Source organism: Pseudonaja textilis, chromosome 1 (assembly GCF_049901715.1).
Source record: "Pseudonaja textilis isolate UNSWEBS1 chromosome 1, rPseTex1.2, whole genome shotgun sequence".
Lineage (NCBI taxonomy): Eukaryota > Metazoa > Chordata > Lepidosauria > Squamata > Elapidae > Pseudonaja > Pseudonaja textilis.
Window position 1 is genome coordinate 23,331,159 of NC_141990.1, and position 11,745 is coordinate 23,342,903.

The 11,745-nt window shown below is 43.6% G+C and overlaps 1 protein-coding gene across 1 annotated transcript; it reads left to right on the forward strand.

Annotated features, from left to right (window-relative positions):
- Positions 1 to 528: 528 nt before the first annotated feature.
- EIF2B4 (eukaryotic translation initiation factor 2B subunit delta) lies at positions 529 to 10,246 on the forward strand. Its single transcript, XM_026708692.2, has 12 exons — positions 529 to 686; positions 797 to 944; positions 1,133 to 1,336; positions 1,421 to 1,503; positions 3,116 to 3,207; positions 3,751 to 3,865; positions 6,123 to 6,199; positions 6,288 to 6,390; positions 6,855 to 6,982; positions 8,038 to 8,215; positions 8,563 to 8,743; positions 10,014 to 10,246. Exons 1-12 carry the CDS (start codon positions 534 to 536, stop codon positions 10,211 to 10,213), a joined length of 1,662 nt encoding a protein of 553 aa, XP_026564477.2. The 5' UTR covers positions 529 to 533; the 3' UTR covers positions 10,214 to 10,246.
- The last annotated feature ends 1,499 nt before the right edge of the window (positions 10,247 to 11,745 follow it).

Here is an 11,745-nt window from a genome sequence, read left to right on the forward strand (position 1 = left end):
CGTCGGTGCAGTGGCTCCTTTAGCAAATCGTAGAAATGCGGCGGCTGTCTTTGGTGGGGAGCAGCAAAATAGGCTTCGTTTGGTACTGCACAAAGCCGAAAACAGCCATTGCGAGGTATTAGCCCAGCGGTCTTCAAATGTGACAGCTTTGTGGACTTCAACTCCCAGATTTCTTCCTCCAGTCATGTTAGTACAGGAATTCTGGGAGTTGAAGTCCACAAGTCTTAAACTTGCCAAGTTTGAAGACCCTTGTATTAGCCCCAGCATTTGCGTGGTGTGGGCTGTGGAGCGAGGCCGACATGCCTGCCCATCAGCAATTATCCTCCGCATCGCAGCAGCACAATTGCCAGCGCAAACCTTTCGGTTCGCGGACACCCATGGGGCGAGCTGCGACCCGCCCCGCGCTCCCATGTATTTGTTTCCCCACCAACCACCACTACAGCCCGCTGGACAAAAGAGGGCGTGGCTCCGTTCGGCCCCTTGCCCAATCAACTTCTCCCCGTCCTCCGCGAGACCACAGCTAAGCCACTTGGATGCCTAGGACAGTGGAAGGAAGGCGAGGTGTTCCCTGCCGATCCTGCTCTGAGCAGCAGGGGGCGCTGTCGCAACCAGCTGAGGTCAGGGGCGGAGCCAGAGCAGTGGCGATGGCGGAGCCGGGGAGCTGCGAGGCCCCGGAGCGCGGCCAGGTACTTCGACAAAAGGGGCGCGTGGCGGGATCGGAGGAGCACCTGACTGGTGTGGCGGCAGCTCTCTCCTTCTCCCCCTCGTGTTTCTCTCCCCTTTACCTTCCGTGCAGGCGCCCAGCGCGGAGGACAAGTTGCAGCTCCGGAAAGAGAAGAAGCAGCAGAAGAAAAAGCGCCGCGAAGCGGAGAAGCAGCCCAAGCCGCCTCCCGATGGGCTCACCCACCCCGGTCCCACGCCTGCTAGGCAGCTGCCTCCGCCAGGTGCCAGAGGGGCGAAGAAAGAGGGTTGGGGGCGGGGTCTCCCTTCTTTTCGCAGTCTGAGCTGCAGAGGGAAACGCGTCGTCGGAGTTCCCGGGCGGAATGGACGGCCGGGGTATAAAACCAGCGCTGGCCTCCGCTTACCCTGTCATCTTCTACCCCCCCTCCTCCTCCTCCTCCTTTGGGTTTAGGACCGGAACCTACCACGCCGGGTCCTCCTGACAAAGCCTGTGGAGGCGAGCAGACCGGGCCGGGCAAAAGTAAGGCTGAGCTGCGAGCTGAGCGGCGGGCAAAGCAGGAGGCCGACCGGGCGTTGAAGCAAGCTCGGAAGGCTGATCCTAGTCAAACAGCCGTGCCTCCCAAGCCTCGGGTAGGACCCACTGAAGCCCAGCCAGGTGAGGCTCTGTCCTGAAGAAAATGTGGCTGGTAAGCCAGCTAGAAAGTTTCATCTTCTGAGCTTTGCCCACTTCTCTCCCCAGCTGTCAAGAGGCTCCCAGAACATGTGCAGGTGGATGATCCAGCTGCCCAAAAAAAGCTAGCCAAAAAGTTGGAGCGTCAGCAGGTAGGACTCCAGTCCTCATGAGGAACAGTGGCTGGGAGAGGTGGAGGTAAATAAGTTATACAAGTAGGTCTGGACTGATGACAATGACAATTCAAAGGTACTTTTACTGCCAGTTTTTGAAATTACAATGTCCACATCCTGCTGAAGTCATGCAATCACATTTTGAGAGCTTGGCAACAAGCTTTTACAACCAGAGATCTCAGAGTCACGTGACTCCAATTTGTAACATTTTTGCTGGTTTCTGACATTTTATTTCCCATTTCCTTCAAAAACCACCAATTCAGTAAAATTGATTCACTTAATGATTCTGATGTTCACCTATTGCCTTCCCAAAATCTGGTCTGGTCACCTGATGCATCAATTTACAACCCCAATGACTTAACTGTAATTCTGGGATCAATTAGTCTTAAATTGAGGATTACCTGTAGAGTCATAAGTTGGCTTCATTCAGCACCATAGATTCAATCAGCTTGTGATTCAGTGTGTATGTTGTGTGAAACATTCATCAACAGTACTGTATGTTATAATTGTATATTATGTTATATAGTAATAAATATATATTATATGCTATTATTAGTTTGGACACCACATACTATGTGCAGGTAGCAATTGTGTTTCTTTAGTCTGCTTCAAGACTGAGAATGGAAGTGTTGTTGAGATCATTATGCTCAACTGCTTTTTTAGTGCTGAGGACTAAGTTAAAGCGGCCACAAAATTCCTATCTAACATCCTCAAAGAAAAGCCAACTTGAGGATCTCCCCCTGGTTCATCCCTGGGTTGTTTACAATCTATTTTTTTAAGATTTAACACTAAACCAAACACTTTGTGGTTGAGTGGAAGAGGCAATAATGAAAACGTGAAGAGTCTCTGGGACTTGGGAGACATATAAGTTCAATAAATGAGGATAATGAAGATGACAAAAGGTACCTTTACAGGCATGTTTCTTGATTGATTTAGTACAATCAAATCATTTATACAGCCACCCAATCAAATGTGACTTTTGCTTGGCTTCTTAGAGAAATAGTAGCCAACCTTGATTTATCTGCCACAATAGAAGAGAGGTAGGGCCTTTTTCCCCAAAGAAATGCCTGAATTGTCCTGTTATTTTTCCATTAACATATACTGTAACCCTCCTCTTTTGTACACAAGTTTGTATGGTCTGTGGAGTTATGAAAATGTTTACATTTTCTCCAGCTCACCTAGAAGTGGCTAAGAAACTATAAAGCAGGGTTTGCTGTGTCGAGAATTGCTGAAGTCCAAACCTATTGAGGTAGCCCCTCACTTTTCTCTCACCTTGCTTTTTGCAAGATTTTAGCTTCTTTCTGAAATTCCTGGTCTTCGGTTTAACCATTACGGCTTTTAAGAAATAGTATATTGGGCGCAGTGATCTGGGTTCCTGTCAGAATGCTTCATTTTGTTAACTGGTCTTGATTAAAATGATCTTAATTCAAAGAGACATAATAACTTAAAAAGCACTGCACAAATTAAAGTACCTATGGGGCAGGAAAATTGTGAAAGATTCCTATTAAGAGGCAGCTCACCACAGGTGGTGATGATATATGGTTGATTGATCGCCTTCCATGTTTAGACTGGTTTCCCCCCATGTCTACAGGTCCCTATGAGACCAGATTATGGTGCCAAAGTTAGTCTCTTCTCCCATTTGCATCAATACAGTCGCAAAGAGTTGCTGACACAACAGATGAGGTGAGTGCCTGTGAACCAAGAGAAAAGCATTGAATCTAAAGGGGATTTATCACAGCACTTTGAAATGTTCATAAATGATGTTGTGAGGACATTTTTCTAGGCTGTTCCTAGAGAAAAGAAGGAAGAATAGAGGTCACAAAACCAAGAACCATGTTCTTCACTCAATGAAATTGGCCTGGTTAGATTGGAGCTCTGTTCTTGCTGCCCTGCCTTGAGAGGTTTCTGTGCTTAGATTCCATCCTAGTACAAAGTTTTAAGGCAAAGTGCTTTGGTTAAAGTTTATCTTCCCCCTTTTCTCCCTCTGAAAGTGCTCTTCAGCTATTTCAGGATCTATATTCATCATTCTTTATAATTTTATTCAAATCACCTCTCCTTTATAGTATTTCAAAAAGATGGGAGAAAAAGATGAACAAGAGTAATATTTTCTTTCTTGAAAGTAACTTGTAGTTGGGCTTTGGTATGATGGATAATGTGCAAAAAGTGTCAGCTTTATTGGGGAGTGTTGAAATGATATGTAATAACGCAGAATCTTTTCACCTGCAGCATCCCGGTCTCCACCATCCACCCTGCAGTGGTGCGTCTTGGCCTCCAATACTCTCAGGGCATCATTAATGGCTCCAACGCTCGGTGTATTGCACTCTTAAAAGTTTTCAAACAGGTACTGCTGAAGAAGGGAGTTAGAAGTGTTGTTTAGACCAGTCTGGATCTCTTCTCATTGGAAGAACTGGTACACAAACAGCAAATAGTTATGATAAACATGTATGAACTGCCTTTCTCTTCCTTAGTTTACCTAATGTGGTGGATTGTAAGATAGTTTCTCTTGAGTCAAGATCCATTCCTCTTGACTGTTTTAGTTTATTTTACTTTATTGTCATTGCACCTTGTACAATGAAATCAAACACCATCTTCAGTGCACATCATGACCATGAAAATAAACACAAACACACATACTTCACACTCCACACATTGAATTGAAAACCCCCGACAACGCACCAACACTGCACTATATAGTAGAATTCAAAAGAGCTACTGCCCTGAGATAGAAGCTGTTTTGAAGCCTATCTGTCCTTGTTTTTATTATCCTCTACCGTCTGCCAGATGGCAATAGTTCAAAAAAAGGGTGCCCAGGATGAGATGGATCTTTAAGGATGTTTTGAACTTTCTTAATGCAGCAGGAGTTATAAAGCTCTTCCAAAGAGGGGAGAGGGCAACCAGTGATCTTCTGGGCAATGACTTTAACCATCTGGAGCAGCAGCCGCCAACTGGTGGGCTGCGACCCACTAGTGGGCCATGAGAAAATTTTGGTGGGCCACAGAGAAATCTCACCCCCAGAGCACTCCCCCAAAGCAATTAATCCAAGGCTGCGCCGCCCACATGGCCCGTGGGAACCCTCCCTGCCCACTCACTCCTTACCGAACAAACTTGCCTGCTAAATTTTTTTCCTTTTTCTGACTATCACCTGTTCTGTTGTGCTGGGAGAATAAGATTAGCTAGGAAGCAGGAAATGGTTGGATTTCTTGCTTTCTAGCTAGTCTTTGGATCTTCGGCTCAGCACAGCCAACCCTCCCTTAGGACTGAAGGTTCTATTATTCAGTGCAGGCTCACAGCAAGCAAATTTGAGAGACTGAGCTAGCCGATGGCAGATAGATAGATCACTGAATGATTCTGTGAGCGACTCAATCTGCCTGCCTACTTTGCTTGATTTTGGGTAAAAGTTGCTCTTTTTTTATAAAAAAAAATCAATATTTATATAAATATTGATAATATTTACATACAAGCCATGCCCAGCCAATCACATGACCACCAAGCCACGCCCACAAATTAGGCCACACCCACATAACTGGTTAGTGGTCCCTGGGATTTAAAATTATGAGTTTGGTGGTCCCTGAGGTCCAAAAGGTTGGCGACCCCTGCTCTGGAGTGCTGTCCTATCTGGCACTGTGCAATTGGCAAACCATACAGAGGTGCAGTATGGTCACTGTATGGTCACATGATGGCACTGACACACTCATGTTGTCTTCCTGACAACAATTATTCAAGTAATGTGTCAGCCACCTTCTGCATTTTTTTTTACATTTATTTATCTCATTTCCACTGCTGCCCATCTCAGCAAATGACTTTGGATGGCTCACAATTCAAAACATATATCACAATTTGTCCACTGTTCATGCAAGTGAGGATGCACGCACTAGCCTGCCACAGCCACAGTAGCTCAGTTCCAATCAGCTCGAGGCCTGGTAGTGGGCCAGGGCCCAGGGGTTGGGGACCCTGGTCTAAAATTTTAAATAGGTAAATACATTATCAGAAGGAAATGAATATACCAGCCATTCTGCAGATGAAATAGTTATAGGCTTCACTAGTTTAAAATAATGTAATAAATTCTTAGAGAAGGAAGAGGTCAATGGCTCTACGAGCATCAGACTATATGAGCTGTGGTGGCACAATGGTTAGAGAGCAGTACTGCAGGCTACTTCTGCTCCCTGCCCGCTGCCTGCAATTTGGCAGTTCAAATCTCACCAGCCTCAAGGTTGACTCAGCCTTCCATCCTTCCGAGGTAGGTAAAATGAGGACCCAGATTGTTGGGGGAAATAGGCTGACTCTGTAAACTGCTTTGAGAGAGCTGTAAAGCAATGTGAAGCAGTATATAAGTCTAAGTGCTATTGCTATATGCAGCTTCCCATCGCTAACAGAACCTGTTTTGCTGGGGAGCACAAATAATGCTGTAGAGAATAGCAATTGTCTCCATTGTTCTCAGACAGGCTCCCACAGTAGCCACTGTTTGGCTAACATGGGAAACAAGTTGTCAGACTTAGGTAAACTCACCTTGACTTGATCCTGCTGTAGGAGTCTTGTCCTGTTCATGTTAGGTTTTTCGCTTTGCAAATTTGCAACTTCTCTTTTATCCTATCCTTCAGGTGATTAGAGACTATACCACTCCAGCCAACGAAGAACTTTCACGGGATCTTGTAAACAAGCTGAAGCCGTACATCAGGTGATTGAGAACAAGAGAGTTCCCCCTTTGGACATCTGGAGGTGGAAAGGTGCTTTGATGCTGAGCTGAGTGTGCCTTTCTTTTGCAGCTTCCTGACCCAGTGCAGGCCCCTCTCTGCCAGCATGGGCAATGCCATCAAATTCCTCAAGAAGGAGATCTCCTCACTACCAGGGACTATACGAGAAGAGAAGGTGAGTTCAAATTTACAAACTTGGATGCTGGTTGAAATTCCTGAATGTAGCATGCAATCCGTGGTGTGCAGGGTGATGGCTTTTTTCTTCCACTTTGCTCTCTTTCCTGGGAATGTCATTATAAGTTCAGGTTGGCACAAATTGCTAGCCCTTCATCTTGTCAATTTATTGTTCTGACTTTTTTTTTTTCAAAGAGATGCTGCCATACTCAATAGCACAGGGTGGAAAACCAGAGCATTTTTCTCCCATGGATAAGCAAGAGATCCAACTTAGATATTATGGAAGAGATTCATTTTATTTACTGACAATTTCAAAATAATAAAATAACAAAAAAATAACACGCCCATATCAAACAGTTAAAGGCAGTTTATCCACTACATCAAAACTACAAGAAACGAATCCAGCTGAGTACAGTATGCAGGGAGGGGACTGACCACACATGACCAACTGTTTTTTGGGAATAGGCCAAGGAGCAACTTCAGGAGACAATTGACAAATATGAGCGGGAGAAGATTTTTCTGGCAGCTGAAGCCATTTCCAAATTTGCCTTCGAGAAGATCAACGATGGCGACGTCATCCTTGTTTATGGATGGTATGGAGTTGTGCTTAGGGTGGGGGAAGAAAAACAAAATGGTTCTTATCTGAATGATGCTTTTCAGAATCTAAGCTGCTGTCCTGGATGTGAAATGCTGGTGGAAATGAAGAGAGAAAGGGGTCTGGCAGGCTGACAAAGAGACAGCAATAGTACTGTTATGCTAAAAATGGGTGATGGTAGCCAGGGTGGCAATGCCAGAAGATGATAGGTTGCCTCCTGGGAAGCTTTTGTGGAATTCATAAACTTACCTAGATCTTATGCTGTGCTCACAGCAATCAGTGCAGTTCAGAAAACTTTATCTGTAAAGCATAAAATGACTTTGGTGGAGATATGCAGGACTTGTTACCTGGGCAAAAGAAGCTAAAGCATTTTAAAGTCCAAAATGAGATAATATTCAGAAGTAGTTCAGGTAGACATCTGCCAACTCACAGAACTATAAAAGAGGTGGGCTGGGGCGGAGGTACAGCTCAATCAGATTTGGAAAATTGTGTTGTTATGGCTAGTCTGAACAAAAGCAGTTTCAGCTTTCCTGATTTGATCTAATTAGAGTGGATAATATCACTGTCAACTAAAAAAATACTTCTTTGGTCTTTTTAGTTGCCAGCAGAAAGGGAATGGGGGAAAGTAGTGCATTCCTGAAATGCTTCAGATAATTGCTAGGCAGGCCAAAGCTGTCAGCACACAAGAATAGTACTGGAGAGCATGATTGATGACTCTTGACTATGGATGTGTCCCATTGGAGAATATACATCCAGGGGGTGGGGGAATGATGTATTTTAGTGTCAGCTGCACCCAGCTAACGCCGACATGGCCACTCCTGATAAATCAATTTGTTTACTCTGAGAGATGCGGCTAGAGACTTATGATATGAATGGGAGTGGATTTGTTGGAGCCCTGTCAATCACCTTATATCTGAGTTAAAGTAAGGGGAGAAGAGCCAGAGATTTCCAAGTCTGAGAGCAAAGACATTCTGGATTTCCGAAAGTTGGCCAAGGGAAATGTTGTCTGAGTTATGTTCCTCATCTGTTTATCTCTGCTCGTTTTCTTGGTAGCTCATCCTTGGTGAGCCGCATACTCTGTGAGGCTCATGCCAATCATCGTGCCTTCCGAGTGGTGGTAGTAGACAGTCAGCCACGGTTAGAAGGCCGGGAGACACTGTGCCGCCTGGTGAAACAGGGAGTCCGCTGCAGTTATGTGCTGATCAATGCCATCTCCTATGTGTTACCTGAGGTAGGAGCTTTGAAATGTGATGTGGGTAGGACACTGTTGGTAGAAGAACTGAAATGGCAATTCTGTTGGGTAGGGGCAGAATCTGGAGGCTGAAGAGAGATCGTATCAGACCAGCAGGTTCTGATTATTATTTATTAAATTTATATGCTGCCCCATTCATCATCCTTTCCTCCATGTTTCCATGTTACCAACATGTGTCTTAACTAAGCTGGGGATACCCTGGGAGTTCTTAATCGGATTTGAAAGGGGATAGTGACAAGAATTATGTGGATCTTTTTAGTAAATAAAGGCTACAGATGGTTATAAAATAAATAGCTCTCTCTCTCTCTCTCTGTTTCTCTTGGCAGGTTTCCAAAGTGCTGTTAGGAGCTCATGCACTATTAGCCAATGGGTCAGTGATGTCACATATGGGCACCTCACAAATTGCACTGCTTTCCAAGGCCTATAATGTGTCTGTACTAGTCTGCTGTGAGACCTACAAGTTCTGTGATCGGGTTCAGACTGACTCCTTTGTTTCCAATGAACTTGGTATGTCTGGTGTCAAGCTTCAGCTATCTTTTTAGATCAGTGGTCGCCAACCAGTGGGCTGGGGACCACTGGTGGTCCGTGAGAAAATTTTGGTGGTCCGCAGAGAAATGTCACCCTCAAAGCACCACAAAAAGCAATTAATCCAGGCTGTGTGGGAACACAAGGCTGCGCCACCCACATGGCCCGCGGGAACACAAGGCTTGCATTGCAGACAACACGAGGTAGTGAGGGGAGGGGGGGAAAGGGCAGAGAGGGGAACTTGCCAGGCTGCTTCTTTCTGCTTCTTTCTTCTTCCGCTTTTGACTGCACGCAAGGAAAGCAGCAAAAGTCTTTCTTTCTCTCCCCGAAACTCCACCAGAAATGAGTCTTTGGGATGCTGCAAGGCATCCTGCTCCAAGAGGCTGCGCCAGCAAAGACTCATTTCTGGCAAAGTTTGGGGGAGAGAAAGAAAGACTTTTGCTGCTTCTTGCAGCAAGTCCTTGCATGAAGTCTCTCCCCCTGAGAACGGAGCTGGAGACAGTATCCTGTGATCCCAAATAATGATCGATTGGTAGGAAAATGGGGTGGGGAATTTTCCTGCAGACTTTTTGGGGGGATTTTCCCAGGGTCTCTGGTCCGCAGGATTTAAAATTATGAGTTTGGCGGTCCCTGAGGACTCAAAGGTTGGTGACCTGTTTTAGTTGAAAAACCTTATTTCACAATCTTGCAAATGTCCAAAATAAAGATTTGAGTTCTCTGGAGAAGGCAGATTTGACTATTTTGTAGAATGTTAGCCATTTTTCATATAGATTCCTGGAGGTAGTTGGTAGACTTTTGTTGATCTCAACATTTGGGCTAATACAAATAAGAGTACCAAAAAATCATCCCTTTAATGGAAAAAGCTTACCTAGAAAAGTCAGGCTACCATTTTCCATTTTGTTTCATGTCACTTTCATTCTTCAAGTCCACTGAGAATTGAAGCACATGCTTATCTCAGATCAACTTTATGAGCTAGATTGGCTTAGGAGAGTGACTAGCCCATGATTGAGTTTTGAAATGTGTAGAGGAAACTTGACAGATATTGCAATGCTGAAATTGCATCCACTGCTTCTCAGTGCAAAGTTATAAAAGCACAAACACTGTAAGCAAAGTAAGCATCAGAATGTGCAGAAGGAAAGTACAGAAAACAATAGCCTCAGGACTTGTCCAACATGAGGGAAAAATCTTGGCCTATGCTGCTTTGAGAAAGAACCAATGCTTTTCTAACTGGTCCCTATTCCTATATTTGCAGATGATCCAGATGACCTGATTGGATCAAAAGGAAAGAGTCGTCCATTATCCAACTGGCAGGAAAGCAAATCATTGCACCTTCTCAATTTAGTCTATGATGTGACTCCTCTAGAGTTAGTGGATCTAGTCATTACAGAGTTGGGGATGATCCCTTGCACCTCTGTTCCTGTTGTTCTTCGTGTCAAGAATGTAGAGCAGTAATGTTGGAAGAGTGAATAAATCTGTGTTGTCTCAGTTCCATGCCTCTTTGTATTATATGTAATTGTGTGAATACCTGAGTGAAACAGGACTCCCAACTCCAACCGAATTCTTGTCCAGGACTTAAGTAATTTATGTTCAGTTGTCCTCTGGTTTATTTGGGGCATCTTTGTTGTCAATCTGTTGCTGCTAGAAATGGAGTCATGTTTATTATAGAATTTATCAATCCTGTTTATTCTAACACTCAGTTTTAGAGCTAGGGATCCACTCTGGAATTTATTCTAATAGTAATCATGAGTGTATTTGAACATGTAGATACAGTATATCTCTTTATCGTTGACTGTGTTCTATGTTCAAGTAGACCTGAGACCCAGAATCTTTTTTCTACTAACTAGGGCCTTGTGAAATGCCTTGTTTTCTATACATTTCTTGACAAATGTATAGATCTGTTCCAAATCCATTTGCACTGATTTGTGTTTTCTTACATGAGGCAGTTATGAAATAGCTGAGATGATGTCAGTTGGTTCCTATACAGTACTAAGCCAAAATATTACGTGTTTGGTTTCAGCTTAAAATGTGTGTGAATGTAACTAGTAAAATTTGCTAACCGTGGTTTTATACTTTAACATCTATGAGCAAGCCAACTTAACAAACTACGTTTAAAATCAATTATGGCTCAATGCAATGTGCAAACCAAACCAATGTGAGGACAGTTGGAAAACTGATCTCATAGACACAGTAACCTGCCTGAATAATATAACTCTGATTCTCTCCCTCTTAGGTAAACTATTAGTCCCTATCATACACAGGATGTTACTCGGTGCCTCATTCTAACCACCCTACCATAAAGTGAATCATATTTAAAAGATTTCTTAGATTTTTGCTTCCAGATGTTTGGGGATTAAATTTCCAGAATTCCCAAAATATTGCTGTTATTATAAGAAGGGTGAAAGCAACTTTAGAGCAAGGTATCAAGGAGTTTCATTTCTATTTATTGCCTCCGTTGCTCTCCCTAATGTTGGGAACATGACCCTGGGATATCCTACTGCTTCAGGTGGGCCAATAATTGTGCAGAAAGAATTCAGTCACTCATGAAAATTGCTAACCATTATGAATATAGGAATCCAATAACCGACCTAACATGGCCTAGCATTCTGACCTCTAAATATTATTTATTGCACAACTTGTATCCACCATATTCAATACTCTCTAAGTATACCATTAAAAATCAAAAGCTGCATACAACAGAATAAAACAGTTAAAAAGCTGATGCTAATTGTAAAAATTACATTCAACAAAAATACATCCTTTGTGTTTTCAAAAACACAAAGGAGTTGGAGTTTGGGTATCAAATTATTTTGAAGAATCAGAGTCACAGAAAAGGTTCCAGAATTTCCACCCTTCCAATATCTTCCAAGGGAAAGTGTAGGGGTAATCCTCATCTGATATCATAAGATGAGCATATGTAATTAAAAGAGGTTTTTAAGATAACTTAGACGCAAACAAAGAAGTACCATATATCCCTTATGCTTAAC